General features: G+C 39.5%; 1 protein-coding gene across 2 annotated transcripts in view; it reads left to right on the forward strand.

Annotated features, from left to right (window-relative positions):
- The first annotated feature begins 245 nt into the window (after window positions 1-245).
- Window positions 246-15,564, forward strand: part of KLF6 (Kruppel like factor 6) — a 37,801-nt gene continuing 22,482 nt past the window's right edge. The window contains exons 1-5 of one of the 2 annotated variants that reach the window (XR_006353320.1): window positions 246-447; window positions 1,260-1,363; window positions 4,466-5,042; window positions 6,598-6,721; window positions 7,661-11,326. Coding sequence is in view for 1 of the 2 variants with exons in the window: in XM_043968174.1 (XP_043824109.1) it covers window positions 1,262-1,363; window positions 4,466-5,042; window positions 6,598-6,721; window positions 7,661-7,712 (855 nt within the window). In the remaining variant the exon portion in view is untranslated. Of the gene's footprint in view, window positions 448-978; window positions 1,364-4,465; window positions 5,043-6,597; window positions 6,722-7,660; window positions 12,763-15,564 lie in introns of those variants that run through there. The other variant, XM_043968174.1, reaches the window with a different exon arrangement.

Here is a 15,564-nt window from a genome sequence, read left to right on the forward strand (position 1 = left end):
CTGGCTAACGGCGTGCGGGGCAGAGCTTGGGAGCGAGAGTACACGCCGATCTCGGGAGCTGCACGTCTCCCCGGTCGGTGCGCCCTTGGGCACGACCACAGCTTGGCGCTGGGAAGCTTCGCTGGAGAGCGTGCGCCCTGCCGGGTGCTAAGCCTGCAAATGTGGTTTACCCCACAGGAGCCCTAGGGGAGCCAGAGAGCCGAGCAGAGAAGAGGATCCGGGAGCACCGAGCAAACCAACAAGGGGGGATTACGGGAAAGGAGCGAGAGCGCACCTCTCTGCGCTCCTTAGCTTTCAACCCCTCCGCCGCTAAAAGCGCGAGGGTGGCCAGCGGCAGACGTGCGCCTAGGCGCGAGGCGAGAATCACCCTTGTCTCCGACGAGGCAGCTTTGGAGATCGCTCCTGTTTTGGATTTGTTTACAACAACGGAGAAAGCAGAAGTCTAGGGTAAGCTACGGAGATGGGAAAGATTTTTTTTGGGGGGGGGGGAAGAGAGGTTGAAGCCTAGAGCCCCGGGGCTCCTTCAACTCTCAGGCAGTCACCGAGGTCTTCCAGCCCCGCAGTGGCTCAGCCACGCTCGCAGCGGCAGCGGGCAGGACTGAAACCCCAGCACCACAGAGCAACGACACCGCACCAACTCCTTGGGCAGCCCGGGAGCTCGCGCCCTATATACCCTGCTAAAAATAGCCTGCACGGCAGCCCACCAATCAGATGTGGGGAAATTTCGAATTGCTCCAATAGTGGAGGTTGTAACGGAGACGTTCGGTCACGCCAGGCGGGGCAGCTATGAGCCGCGGGCCGCAACTGGTCGAAGCTGACATCATAGGCGCACGGCTTCCAGGACGGGTAGCTAGCGATTGGGCCGCTTGCAGAGCCGGCGCAAGGGCTGATCACGTGGGGGGGAGGAGAGAAGTGGGGGGAGCCAAGGCAGAAGGAGGAGGAGGAGGAGGCGGTGGAGGAGGAGGGAGGGGGGGAAGAGGCTGGCAGAAGAGCTTTGAATAGGGAAGTTTTGCAGGGGTTACGTTTGCAGTCAGTTCAGTGTTTGCAAATATTGTGTAGGCTCCTGAGCAAGTCTCTGTGATCCAGGAGAATCAGAATTTGAGGCTTCTAATTGCTGTGCAATTGAGTTTGCATGAAACTTTCACCTCTTCTGCAGGAATTGACTCTTGTGATTTCGGGAGAGAGTTTTAAATCTCTCTGACTACAGACCACACACCTCCCTATTTTTTACAACAGAATTGACTTTATTTTCCAACCAGACATGGATGTTCTCCCAATGTGCAGCATCTTCCAGGAACTCCAGATTGTGCATGACACTGGTTACTTCTCAGCTTTACCATCCCTGGAAGAATATTGGCAACAGGTAAATAGGGATTTTCATTACAAGGCGCAGAGTTTTAAAAAAAAAAATGCCCAGTGTCGCCGGTGCACTGAGGAAAAAGGAATGAATGGAGGAAAAAAAATAAGAATGTGTGTGATTGAAGCTGCCTATCTTTATGTATATATATATATATATTTTTTTAATTATTATTATTCTTTGGTTGTTTGGGGGATTTTTTTTTAAATTAGGATTTATTTTTTAAAATCTTTTTCAAATGCCTGTTGTTTTGAATGCACTTTTTGAGTGCATCTCACGTTCGGAAGGGGAGTTGTCATTTTCAGTAGACCGGAGCTGTAGATCAGTTGTTCCGAGAGTGTTCTTGCCATTTTGGATCTTTTCAACGGCAACCACCGGAGCGGAGAACCAAACTATTCCAGCCTTGCGTTCGCTAGATCTCCGTACCGAGCCCTTGGCAGAAGTTTTGTGTTTGTACCGGGTCCAAACTCCACAGCTGGATCTTGTCATATGAACTTGCCTTTGCTGCCAAGGGATTTTTTTAGGGCTTTTTTTGTTTGTTTGTTTGTTTTTGTTTTGCCCCCCCCCCCCTTTTTTGGTGTATGTATGTGTGTCTATGCGAATGCTTCTAAAATTAAAATACAAATAGTATATATACATATATATTTTTCCCCAGTAGAAATACCTACCAGCTTATTTCCTATCTCGTTAATAAATTTCTCCCCCTTTTCCCGTCCCCCGGGGAATTTGGAAGATTTACCTAGGTCTTGCCTGATTTTCTTACGGGCTACTCTTGTTGATCAGCCAAAAGAAAAAAAAAGAAATCTATTTGCACTACCAGTGACTTGTCAGTCATATGACAGTGAGCCTGTCCTGCTAATTGCTTCAAGTCTTAGTTTGCATAGAAGATCGGAGGCTTCTGGCGTTTTAATGGGACTAGATTTTTTTTTAAGCTTTTGTTTTTCATTTTGATTTTTTTCCTCCCTTTCTTGATTGGTCGGATTTCTCCAGGCGAAATAGACTCCCCCACTTCTTCCATTGTCTTTAAATATATATGGAGGATCTGTTGTTGTCTGTCAGCCCCGGCTGTCCTGTTTGCCTTATTCACTAAGTGAATGAGCAAATCACCTATTTTCCTTTTGATTTGGAAGACCAGAAACCTTTTTTAGAAAGATAAAATTCTGAGGGTTGCAGCTTTCACGTGTCTTGTTTAATTGTTTGCAATCCTTTCTTCCATTACCCCCCCCCCAACCCCAATCTTTTTTTTTCCTCCTCAAAGAAGCAGCTCCCTAGTACGTGATTGAAATTGATCTAAGTAGTTTCCTTCAGGCATTTGGGATTTGGGCAAAAAGCCAGACTTGGCTCCCAGTAGCCATCAGAGGCATTTAAACTCACAGAGAGCTTCATTCTGGTCCATATTGCTCATCTACATAATGGAGAATTTAAATTAGCCAGATTATTAAAGTTTAACAAGATCTCAATAAATGTTCTTTCCTGTTTCCTTGAAGGATCAATAAAATATTTTTTGCTGTCTCTTTTCTTTGCTGTATCTTAATATGTACTAAAGCACAGCTTGTCTAATTATAGGTGTATATGGAATATAACGATTTTCCCACTTGCTTGCTCACACTAGGCATGTGACAAGTCTGATGGGGGGGGAGGGAGAAGAAATGTATACTATAACATATTCCTAAGGCAGCCAGCTAGAGTGAAATGTGTGGTTTTTGGATAGGCTTTGATTAGAAGGCTACAGGGTTGTATAGGAGAGTTATGTTGATGAAATGAGTAGAATTTGGTGTAGAAACTTAACCAGTAGCATTGTCTGTAGGCAACCTAATATGGGCATGCAAACAACTAATCCTAGTGGAAATGAGAGAGGGGGAAAAATAAACAATTTTAATCCTAAAATGTTTCCTACCATTTTTTTTCCAGTGGCTAGAAAGTTTGAAATGGTGGGGAGAGGGGATGCTGATCTCGGCAGTTGTAGCCACTTGAAAGGTTGGTTGTTGGGGGCTGGGGGGGGAACCGTTGTACATGTCACACTGCATGTATATTTGAACAGAGTACTTTCTTGGCTGTTGGTCAGATTTTTAAAAGGAAGTCTCCTTTGGCATTGCGTGAAAGAAATAGAGTGATGACTCATACAGTTGTACTCTTGGCCAGTAGATAAAGTTCTTGTTCATTGTGGGACTCCCAGCAGGGCCTTAGAGTAATTTCCCCTTTTGCATCTTTTTTTTAATAATAGCATATTGCTGTTCTGAAACTTTTTGTCCTCTCCTGCTATTGGTGAAATTCCCTGTGTTTCTGACCACTATAGAAGTAGTTAAAGTTATGTGGTGTATGCATGGCCCAGCACTTAGAACTGACATTCTTTGAAAGTCTCCTAGGTCTGATACACAGGAAATGGGTGGTTTATCAGCAGCTCCATTGATGTCCGGGAATACAGATTGTCAGCTAGCTGCCACTATACTAGAATGTGGTATTGTGCTATGACAAGTCAACTCCATTTTTAAGTGAGCCTGTCAAACTACACTGGGTGCAGTAGAGTGCTTCTGTCCTGTGTTGTATCAGTGTTTGCTAGGCGCATGTGTAGGATGAATGACTTTGCCTTTATTAATAAAGACAGTTCTTTAGAATGTCAGATAATCTGGTTAAACCTGTTAGGGGTGTATGTTTGGGAAGCCGGTTTTGTGTGTGTGTGTGTGTGTGTGTGTGTGTGTAGTTTACTGGGAAACTCATTAGAAATGTCAATACTAATAACAATAATAAAAATCAGCTTAGAGATTATCACTCGTTTGAGTCACTAGTCCAATATTTGAAAAGCTAAGTATGACCAATTTCATCTTTTAGCTTTTCTTCTAAACTGCTGCCCAGTTCTTAGAAACTGAGTTAATGTAGTATATCCATTTTCTGCATTCTGAATGATTTCTGAATTTTACAATGATTCCAAAATCTTGGTTTTAGAGTACCAGGGTTTTGGGGGGGTTGGGTTTTCTTTCTTTCTTTCTTTCTTTTTTTTGCATGGTTGTTTTTTTTTGTTGTTGTTGTTGTTGGTTTTTTAAATTTACTTTCACTTCCATTTTTAGTATTTATAAATTGATCTGACTTAAAATTTCTCATTTTGCATAGACCTGCTTAGAGTTGGAACGGTACCTCCAGAGTGAACCCTGCTGTGTGTCCGCATCGGATATTAAATTTGAAAGCCAAGAAGATCTGTGGACCAAAATTATTCTGGCTCGGGAGAAAAAGGAAGAATCGGAACTGAAAATCTCTTCTAGTCCTAAAGAGGACAGTCCAATCACTCAGAGTTTCAGCCAGAGCCTAGAGACCAACAGCTTAAATTCAGATGTGAGCAGTGAATCATCTGACAGCACTGAGGAACTTTCACCTACTACTAAATTTACCTCTGATCCAATAAGTGAAGTCTTAGCCAATTCAGGAAATTTGAGTTCTTCTGTCACTTCCACTCCTCCTTCTTCCCCGGAACTGGGCAGAGAACCTTCCTCTCAACTGTGGAATTGTATGCCTGGTGAATTGCATTCACCCGGTAAAATTCGTACTGGGACTGTGGGCAAGACTGGTGAGAAGGTCAGTGGCGATGCCTCTCCAGATGGCAGGAGACGAGTCCATCGGTGCCATTTCAATGGCTGTCGGAAAGTTTACACCAAAAGCTCGCATCTCAAAGCACATCAGCGCACTCATACAGGTCAGTCTACCTCCCAGTCAACCAAAGGAGTTGTTACCAACAGGGAATACCCTGAATTTCATGTTGTCATTGCATTACACAAACTCTGGGTGAGAGCCCAGAACCTGGGAGATGATGTAGTCACAGCAGAGGTTTACCAGCATTCAAGACATCATTTCCTCATTCTTTTCATCAAAGAGTTGGATCTTTTTTGAGGACAAAATCGAATTCTGAAAAGACTGGTTGCTGGTCATGGTTTCAGATGAAGCATACAGGAAGGAAGCCCAAGCCTTTCTGCTACCATGCTTTCTCCCCTCTCTCCCCCTTCCCCCTCCCCTACCTCCCATTCATCTAATTGAGGGCCTCTCATGACATTCTCCACAGAAAAGAATTGGATGTGGTCTTAAATGGTCTCCTTTTAGCTTCATTTTTAATTAATTAAAGAGCCCAGGAGCAGGTGGTCTCCTAGCAGTATAGTGTACATTAGTATTGATGTGACATACTGTACTTGTGTGTTTATAGTATATGTGAGAGCTTGACATGACTGCACTCCAACCAATCAAAACACATTTGCCAAGCACTTATTATTTGACTAGGGCTCTCCAGTATATGTTATTGTAAATTAAATACAGCCTCGTTTATAAAAGGTGCCTTTAAAAAAAAAAAAGTGACTAGCGCCATTAGCAATTAGAATGAATATCTGACTTTTGAGAACTGGAAAAGACCATAGCAATTACTTTGTTCAACCCTTTCATTTTATATGTGAGGAACCTGAGTCCCAGAGAAGTAAATCTACTTACTCAAGGTTACCCAGATGGTCAGAGACAGCTAGGCTCCAATAGAAACTTCCTAATTTCCAGTCCAGTATTCCGTCTACTACATTCAAGTCTGGGTTTTACTCTATTCATAAGTAGTGTGTTACATTTGACATTTCCTGGTATTGGCATTGAGAAACAGATGACTTTTCCGTCATGATGTAATTTGAGGAATGATCTTTTTTTTAAGTTATCTGGTTATTATCTGGGAGTGAGAGTTCAATTGAATTTTGAACACAAGTAGAAAGATCCAATAAATGAAAACTGGCCATTCCCATTCCATGGAAGAAAAGTGTGTAGGGAGGTAGGGCCAGCTACATTATGTATGGTAGATGTATTTCACCAATGTCTGGCATTGTCTTGAAGATGTTAACTTCATTACTGTGGTTGTGTGTGTGTGTGTGTGTGTGTGTGTGTGTGTGTGTGTGTGTGTGTGTATATATATATATATATATATATAGAGAGAGAGAGAGAGAGAGAGAGAGAGAGAGAGAGACTGAGACTTTGCCAAAATTTGAGGCCCCCATTTTAGTACCAAAGGAATGTCCCCGGAAAATATGCTTGTTAATATTTACTGCCACAAATTAGTATTATGCTTCATCATTAGTGTTTGAGGATCACAGTACCTGAGGCACCTTGGAGGCTCTGATTTTGGTCATGAATGAGTTGGGGACTCGGTGTGTGTTTTTTAATAGCTCTCAGCTGTGTTCATCTTTGTTTCAATGAAGTCACAGTTGACCAATGATGTGTTTCATTTGTAGGAGAAAAGCCTTACAGATGCTCATGGGAAGGGTGTGAATGGCGTTTTGCAAGAAGCGATGAGTTAACAAGACATTTCAGAAAGCACACGGGTGCCAAGCCTTTTAAATGTACTCACTGTGACAGGTATGTGAATGGAAACTGCTTCTCAAAAAAATTCTTCAGGGTGTCAAGTGGAAGACCCCAACTAAGCCCCCTATTTTTGTTTTCGTCTTAAAGAACTTTTACATGGAAATATAATTATTTTTCTTCATTACCAGCAGTATTTTTATTGGCCCTAGTGTTCACAGATTAAAATCTAAAAAAATTTTGTTCATTTTCATTGTAATAACAATGATAATAGCTAGCACCTATACAGTCCTTTTAAAGATAACATTTTTTTTTACATATACTTTTTCATTTGATCCTCACACTCATCTAAGAAGCTAGGGACTGTTATTATTGAGAGTTTGAGAGAAGTTAAATGATCTGCCTAGGATCACACAGCGAATGAGTATCTGAAGCAAGATTTGAACTTTTGTCTGTCTTCCTGACTCATTACAACACCCACTGCACCACCTAGCTGCCTAAGGAAGGATTGTCATGAAGTAATGTGACACTTTCCCTTTGGCATATGAAAGCAGGTCTCCTCTCCAAAAAACTCTTGTATACCAAATTATGAAGATCAACCATCCCAAATGACATTGTGCTCAACCACTGAACTTATACTTCCTGAGGTAGAAATCAGAGGTTAGCTAGAACCTTCATTCCTATAAAATGGGTACTTTTTTTTTTTTTGGCCAAGGCAATGAGGGTTAAGTGACTTGCCCAGGGTCACACAGCTAGTAAGTTTCAGGTGTTGAACTCGGGTCCTTCTGAATCAAGGGCGGGTGCTTTATCTCCTGGGCCACCTAGCTGCCCAAAATGGGTACTTTTAACAAAATTCTTATGAACCAGAGAATGTTCTTCAGATTTCTTGGAATTGGGGATAGAGAGACACTGTTAGACTATAGATTCATAAAGTATGCAGCATGGATTTAATTCTCTTTCTTTTTTTTCTTTCTTTTTTTTTTTTTAATTTTGCAGGTGTTTTTCCAGGTCTGATCACCTGGCCCTTCACATGAAGAGGCACCTCTGAAGGGGTCAAGAGGTGAATCCTGTGGGCTAAGCGGCTGCAAGGTTGAGACAGCCTTGTGAGGAGGGATGCGTCCCAGCCAAAAAGCATGCCATTTTGCACCCTACCCAGTTGCCTCCAGGACCTCTAACTTGAAGGTCTTTTGAGGGCTAATAAAGTCATGTAAGAAGCGGCATCGCAACTGTGGTGCATGAGGTTTGGGTTTTCCCGGACTCATTCACTGGTACCTAACCTTCTGAGTGGCTCCTAAGCCTTTGCCGTGAGCATGTGCACTGAGAATGTTAATGATTGGGCTGACTGTATGTTGAGGATCTATTCATGACTGTATGATGAGGTACACTTTTTTTTGATCTTGTAGTTTTGCTGCAAGAGAGATGAAAAAGTTAGTTTGAATGTTTTGTGTGTGAGGAACATACCATGAGATGGGACGACCACCAATCATTTCCTGGGGGGGAGGGTCTGCACCTTTTTTTTTTTTTTAAACAAAAACAAAAACATTAAAAAAAAAAAAAGAAGGGGAAAAATGGAGGGCGGGAGTGGGAAGTCAGGACCCCGGAGTAGCGATTGGGGGAAAGGGGAGTCCCCTTTTCCTGGGTGAGAGAAGCTTTGGGTGTCTGGTGCAGCTATTAAACGTGCAATGCGTCAGGTAGCTTGTTTTACTTGCTACAGAGCTCATTTGTAATCCATTGTATAAGCTGTGTATTTACAAATATAACACAACTATAACTTTTCATTATAATACAAAGATAATGCATGGTTCCGGGGAACTCTATGCTTTTCCATTCTTTAATCAGGACTGCAATTTTGATTCCAGTTAAAGAGCAGCTAAGATACAATTGGTCTAATGCAGTGATTCCCAGCCATCTTGGACTTGCAACACATTATTATAATTATTATTATTTTTATTATTATTATTATTTGTTGTTATTGTTGTTATTTAATTTTTGCAACACTCCCTCCCCCTAAAAGTGCAGTGTTGGCACAGAATTATTTTTTTTTAATGGAAATTAAATTTAATTTGGAGAATTTTTTTGGCACCCCCCCTTCCACCCCCAGATAATTGTATACATTGTGGGGGTTTCACAGAGCCAGGGTTTGGGAATCACTGGTCTAATGTTACATTGTGTATGGAACCTGAAAAAAAATTTTCTGTTGGGTGGATAAAACCACTGTAGCTTAGAAACTGATTTCTCATGCAGCTGTTTCTCTTATTTATGCCTTGAGGACTAATTTCTGGTTTTCTAGCTGTTAATGCACTGTTGACCTTAATAATGGTGCCTTATGCAAGTGACCTTCTCTTGTGGGGGGGGGGTCTCATACAGGGGTATGGGTGATGCATGCTTTATTAAGGCTCTTTTTTCACCTGGCATTGTACTGTATCAATGTATAATACAGAAACACACACACACACACACACACACACAATCTTTGAGGTCCTCCTTCACAGAGATGAATATAGAAATGAAAACCTCCCTCAACATGTCAGTATTTGTTTGCTATTTTTGACAACTTGACTGTCAGTGTTAAAGTGTATTACACACACTAATTCCTGACCAACTCTGCCACCTTCAGACTTTTATACGGACCTTGCACAACAATTGTATAGATAACACACCCCAAACTGTATTTAATATGTAAAGTTTTCACACATATTAAAGATACAGAAGTATAAGAAGAAGATGTTAATGTATTGCTTGGAAGGCACAAATTTCACATATATATCTAGCTATCTGTTGGTAATACAGAAAGTATAATACTTTTTTAAAAAGTGGGCAGAATTCTTGTGTATGTATATTTGTGTGTACAGTATGTGTATGTGTGTATATATATATATATATATAGATAATATATAAATATTTTTTTTAAAAAAAGGAGAAATTAGAATGTTTAGCTAGGAAATTCCACAGCCTGTGAAGAAATATTTCAATATGGCCATAAAGGAGGCAAAAACACGGAAACTACAATCTCTCTTTTTGGAGGCATTCTTTTCAGTTTAAAGGTTTGCTAAAGGCTTTGTTGGCCTGGAGTCTGTGCCAGCCTGCCGACTGTTTGGCCGTCTGAATCAGCGAGTGAGTCTTTGGCCGTTCAAAAATGGCTCGGGCTGAATGCTGGCATGCCGGTCAGATTCAAGCAAAATCCACCAAGGGTTTTGTTTTTTGGCCATTGAGCTCATTAGAAGATTGAGCAGTAAGGTTATTACTATGGATCATTTTTTGTTGTTTACTTTGTATGCAGATGAATCTATTTTTTTCCATCATGTAGATTCTTCAGAGCATTCTCTCAAAAACAAAAACTTTTCCCAAATTGTCACATTATGACATTGACAGCTAATATTTCATCCAGCTGTTTGCTTCTGGGTGTGGATACTTAAAAAAAAAAAAAATATATATATATATATATATGTGTGTGTGTATGTGTGTATATATATACATATATATATATATACATATATATGTATATATACATATACATATAGGTCTGGCTGGGCTAGTATTTTGTTTGATCTTCCTAGAAGTGGTGACTAGGGCTCACATAACTGGTTTTTAATCTGGTTTGGATGAATACATTTGCCTAAATAACTCATTTCATTTTGCTTAAGGGGAAAAATGCACTTTTTTTTTTTCTTTTGGCAATTCAAAATCCAGAAATTTGATTTGCTGGGTTTGAGAACTCCTTTTTTGGCCATGCTCTGCTTAGCCATAACAATCCTGTTAAGCAAGAAGGTAAACAAAAGCAAAAAAACAAACAAACAAAAACCCTTGCACTGGCTTGTCTCACTTACGAAATACCATCAGAGTTGTTTGAATGGGGTGGGGCCGAGTGCCATTTATGTCAATGCCTGTAATTTTCATAATGAGCAAGTACATAAGACATACATTCTGTTCAGGTGATAACTGAGCCTCAATCAAGCTGAAATTTTTGCTTGAAATTTAAAAAATTTCTATTAGTGAAATTTCTCTTTTTTTTGAAGCACCCTGTTATCTAAAGAATCTTTGTAAGATTTTTGTAAAATTTTGTTTTACAAGATTTTATTTGAAATTGTTTTTTGCAAGATTGTTATATTTCTGTATGAATGTATTTTTTATTGGAATAACATAAAAAAAATTCTTATCAGCAACTCTGGTCTAGTTTGTTTTTTGTTTTGTTTTGTTCTTTTAATTCCTGCTGTGTTCATTGTGCCCTGCTTCCTATTTGGTAAATATCAAATATGAAACACAAAATAACTTCACACATAAACACACATACACATTCCCTTCCTGGAAGCTTATCCCATCCCAGAATCTGGGTAGAAGGAAGAGCCTGGTATTGCCCTCAAACTCAGTATACTTCTAAGCAGACTGATGAAAACAACAACTTGGCTTTGAGCCACTGTTGGAAAACACTTGGCTATTTTTTAAATTCCTGTCACTCAAGCTAGGGAAATGCACTGTGGAGGCATCTGCACCAGAAGAAGCTAGTGGACTGATTCCTTTCACTATCGTCCATGGAACAGGCTTTACATTCCAACACTCTTGCTCCAATTAAGCAATAACAGATGACAGGGTATTCATTCATCTCTTGAGCCATCCACACCTTGTATAAGGTGGAATGGGGAGTGACTAATGGGAAAAAGGGAGGTAAGCCTGGGAGAAATTCCCATACTTTTCTATCCACCCCTTTATTGGGATAGCAAAATCTACCCAGTGCAATTCAGGGGAGGTGAAGGATTATTTTATGCAGTTATAGGCTAATTTATTCCTCTATTTCTAAAAACCAATGGCAGAGCAAAGTTCTGTGTATTCATGTGTTTTGTTTTTTTAAAAAATAGTGTAGACATTTAAAAAAACATTGTTAAACAAGATTTAAATTATAGCTACCCCAAATATTTCTTTTTTACTAGGTTTGGTGAATTAAATGCTACATAGATTTGTGGGAATTCAGACATGTCATTTAAAGATCTAAGATTAGAATAAAGCTAGTGATGCGATATGTAAATAAAATTAGTATCAGTTTTTGGCAATGAGTTTGTAGGATGTCAGAGAAAATGTACAGACTATATGGAAATTTCCTGGTTTGAACATTAAGCAAGTCCACTGCTGGAAAGAGTATGCATCACTTTAGAAATATTTCCATAATGAAGATTGAAGTTATCTAATTTGTTAAGTATGACTGTGAAATAGGCAGAGGTTAAACTGGGGTTCCTGGATTTTACTTTAAATGGTAGGTAGGAGAAGTTGGAATGCATTACAAGATAAAGAAATTCTAGATCATTGCCTGTCTACAACTGCTATTAAAAATATCAGAAATTGGAACAGAGTTGGGGGGAGGGGAGAAAGGAGGAGAATTGAGAGCAGATTAAATTTTTTTTCCAGTATTCACTGGGTGTGTTGCATTCTGAAGTACATGTCGGGATGACTAATAGTGGAATCGCTATGACTGTACAGTCTAAATAAAGGGCTGATAGTGCACTCTAGGCTGCTATTAAGATTGGGCCAGTTTGTCATACAAAGACTGCACTGAAGAACTAAGTTATGTTCAAACAAGGCTATTGCAAAAAAACAAAAAACAAACAAAAAAAAAACCCTTGTGCAAGAAAGAAGCAGCAAATCAGAGTGCTGTTTGGGGGAGGGGTGACATTTCAACATATACCACTTCTGGTTGCTTGCCTAACTGTTTGTTTTTTTTTTTAAACAGCCAAAAGGAAGAAAAGGGTTTAGTTTCAGAGCTCTTAATTTAACCTGGGGTCCATGAACTTGGGTTTTTTAAAAAATGTTTTGATAACTATTTTGAGATACTTAGTTTCCTTTGTAATCCTATTTATTTCGTGCAGCTAAAAAAAATGGTATTCCAAGAAGGGGTCCACGGACCACTAAATTGCCAAAGGGTTACATGATACAAACATGGTTAAGAGCTCTCGTCTACTGTTGGCTTCACTAGAACACCAACTGTATGATAGAACTGTTTAATAAATATTGTGTCTAATGCATGCAAACTATTTTACACTTCTGGGCCTTGATTTCCTCATATGTAAAATGAGGGTTTTGGATGACATAATCTCTAAGTTCCCCATCACTTCTGAAAATTGATGGTTCCATGCTCTGTAAGTCTAGGGTGAAATTTAGATTACAAGTTCAGACATTTACATTTTTTTTCCTGTGGTTATTAAAAAAAAATTAAAGATAATTGCCTTTAACTTGAAATGGAAAAAGAAGAAGTCCATAAATAACCTCTGGACTTTGATAACAACTTTCATCAGAGCATTCTATTCTTTGTGGCAAAGTCATTTCTGCATTGAAAGTATGGCCTCCTTTCCCGACTTCTTTCAAGAGTGGTCCTTAGACCACACAAAGAACTAAGCCTTGCAATCTCACACTTCAGACTTCAGCCAGGTGTGAAAGAAGGGAGGGGAAGAAATGAGTATACCTGTGACTAAATGCTTAACTACTATGGAAAGGGAGTACAGAGCAGAAGACCAGTCTCCACATAGTGAATTGCTTTTTAATCTCATGCTAACCCTGCATCACTGTTTTACCATTTCTCCTTTCTTTCATTTCCCTGTCCCTTCCCCCACTTGTGTCTGTCTATTGTCCAAGGGAGAGTTCTCCCTATTCCCCCTCCTAACCATTTTTGAAATGCCAGTGTTAGTGCTAGTGTAGGGTCATTAATCACCCTCCTGAAATATCTTTTTTTTTTTAATTTGTGAAATAAATAAAGAGAAACTTTGTTATGTTGTATCACCAGAGCATTGTAAAATGTTCTTTAATACTGAGAAAACAAAAGTAACTATTTTAGATTGCCTACATGATGTGAGACAGATGGCACATCTTTATTTTTAATGTTTAAGGAGGTATAGAAAGCAATTGGGGATGTGGCATCTTGTATTAATTCGTGAGAATCACCTCACTTACACAGTTAAAATATAAAGGGAGGAAAATTAGGTCCATGTATCACACAAATTAGGTAATACAACAGAAGTGTATTTAATGAGATTTATTTTATATCACAAGTTTTCTCTGTTTTACTCTGAGTAATTTTAATCAAAATTCTCCAAACATTTCTGAATGGGAAAATCACAATTAAAAAAAAAAATCCAGATACCACATGTCTTGCTATAAGCCAGGCTGCTGGGCATGATTGTAGTAGACTCTTCTAATAAAATATTAATTTATCTAGAGTGCACATTGGTGCATATTTATCCCTTTAAACTTTCATTGCTCAATCCTTTACTTCCCCTTACAAACCCTGGGCACTAGAAAAACAAGAGCTCATGTGGTAAGCAATTGAATTTTTGCAGTAACTTAAACTACTCAGTCTTCAACTCAAATAAGTTGTGAACAAACATTTACTTACCATTTTCTCATAAGCCAAGTCCCTTTTAAAAATTTAGAAATAAAAGTTTGCCCTGCCACATATAACGATTTAAAACTTTATCTTTTTTTGCAAAATATAGTACAAATGTATAGATGACTTGCATAGGTTATCTGATTCGGGAAACTGTTCCTCTAAATTTCTCAAGTTTCACATTGCCATATTCATTGGGTTATGCAAGAATTGCTTCTCAACATACGTGATATTTAATGACACATATTATCCACCAACACTATAAAACCAGATAACATTACGTAGTTTTCATTTCTTTTGTGTGACCTAGAGGGAAAATGGAGCAAATGGAAGAGCTGATGGCAAGGCACAGAAAAACTGGGTCGAGGTCATCTTCATCTTCTATAGATGATAGTTTGTAAAAAGCCTTATCCAAAAATGTCATCCCATCTTCACCAAGCACATTCACAACTCTCCAAAAATGATGTCATTTATGTATAGTTCAAAAGATAGGCCAACCAGTTCACTAGGAAATGTAGGTATTTTATTTCTGTTTTTTAAAAGGACACTTAGGGGCAGCTAGGTGGCACAGTGGATAGAGCACTGGCCCTGGAGTCAGGAGTACCTGAGTTCAAATCCGGCCTCAGACACTTAACACTTACTAGCTGTGTGACACCCTGGGCAAGTCACTTAACCCCAATTGCCTCACTTAAAAAAAAAAAAAAAGGACACTCTTCATGATAAAAATTGCCTTAGGATGTAATATAAACATGAATCGTTTAGATAAAATATATTAAAGAGATCATTAGTAGTAAACATAAAGGACCATTTCTAAAGTGGGCATCTTACATTATCCCCAGAAGGTCAAAATACTAGGGCTGTATTTAAAGAGAATTTACCAAATACTTTTCCTAGAGAATATCTGGCAACCTTCACGTTTCAGAATTATCTTCCAGAGTGACACCAAGAGAACCTATTGTTTACAGAGATGTGCTCATGGGTATTTTATCCAGGCAGGGACCTGTGGGGTGGATTTCAAACATACTCTCCTCTCGGTGATGATGGGAGGTTAAATTGCTATCCTGAGACTGAGTAGGTTGGATTCTGTTATAAACTGTATTCTTGTAATTCACTGATTCAGGATCCCTGCTTTGAAGCCACCGGGATCTAAACCAACTGGCATTTATGGACCCTTTTAGGCATGGATTTACACTGGAAATCCACGAGGAAGCCAAAACTGATAGCCACGATCTGGTGGTCTATGTTTCCTGTTGCTTTTATCATTTAAAAATCCAGTAACTGCTCTGTGCACTAATTAAAATCTGCCTTGGTTATCAAATCAGGCACACACAGAGCACACAAGCAGCTACAAAAGCATGATAAAGCGGGATGCAAGATATCCACTTTCTGGGTTTGATGCATAAGGAAGAAGACACAGGAGAGAGACTAGATCTCTTCCTTTATATTTCTTTCATTTACATTTGTTCTAGCCTCGGTTCTTACAATTCAGTCGTGACCCTACACTTCAGTAAGGCATTGCCTTTCAACCTTGAAA

The sequence above is a fragment of the Dromiciops gliroides genome, chromosome 5, assembly GCF_019393635.1.
Source record: "Dromiciops gliroides isolate mDroGli1 chromosome 5, mDroGli1.pri, whole genome shotgun sequence".
Lineage (NCBI taxonomy): Eukaryota > Metazoa > Chordata > Mammalia > Microbiotheria > Microbiotheriidae > Dromiciops > Dromiciops gliroides.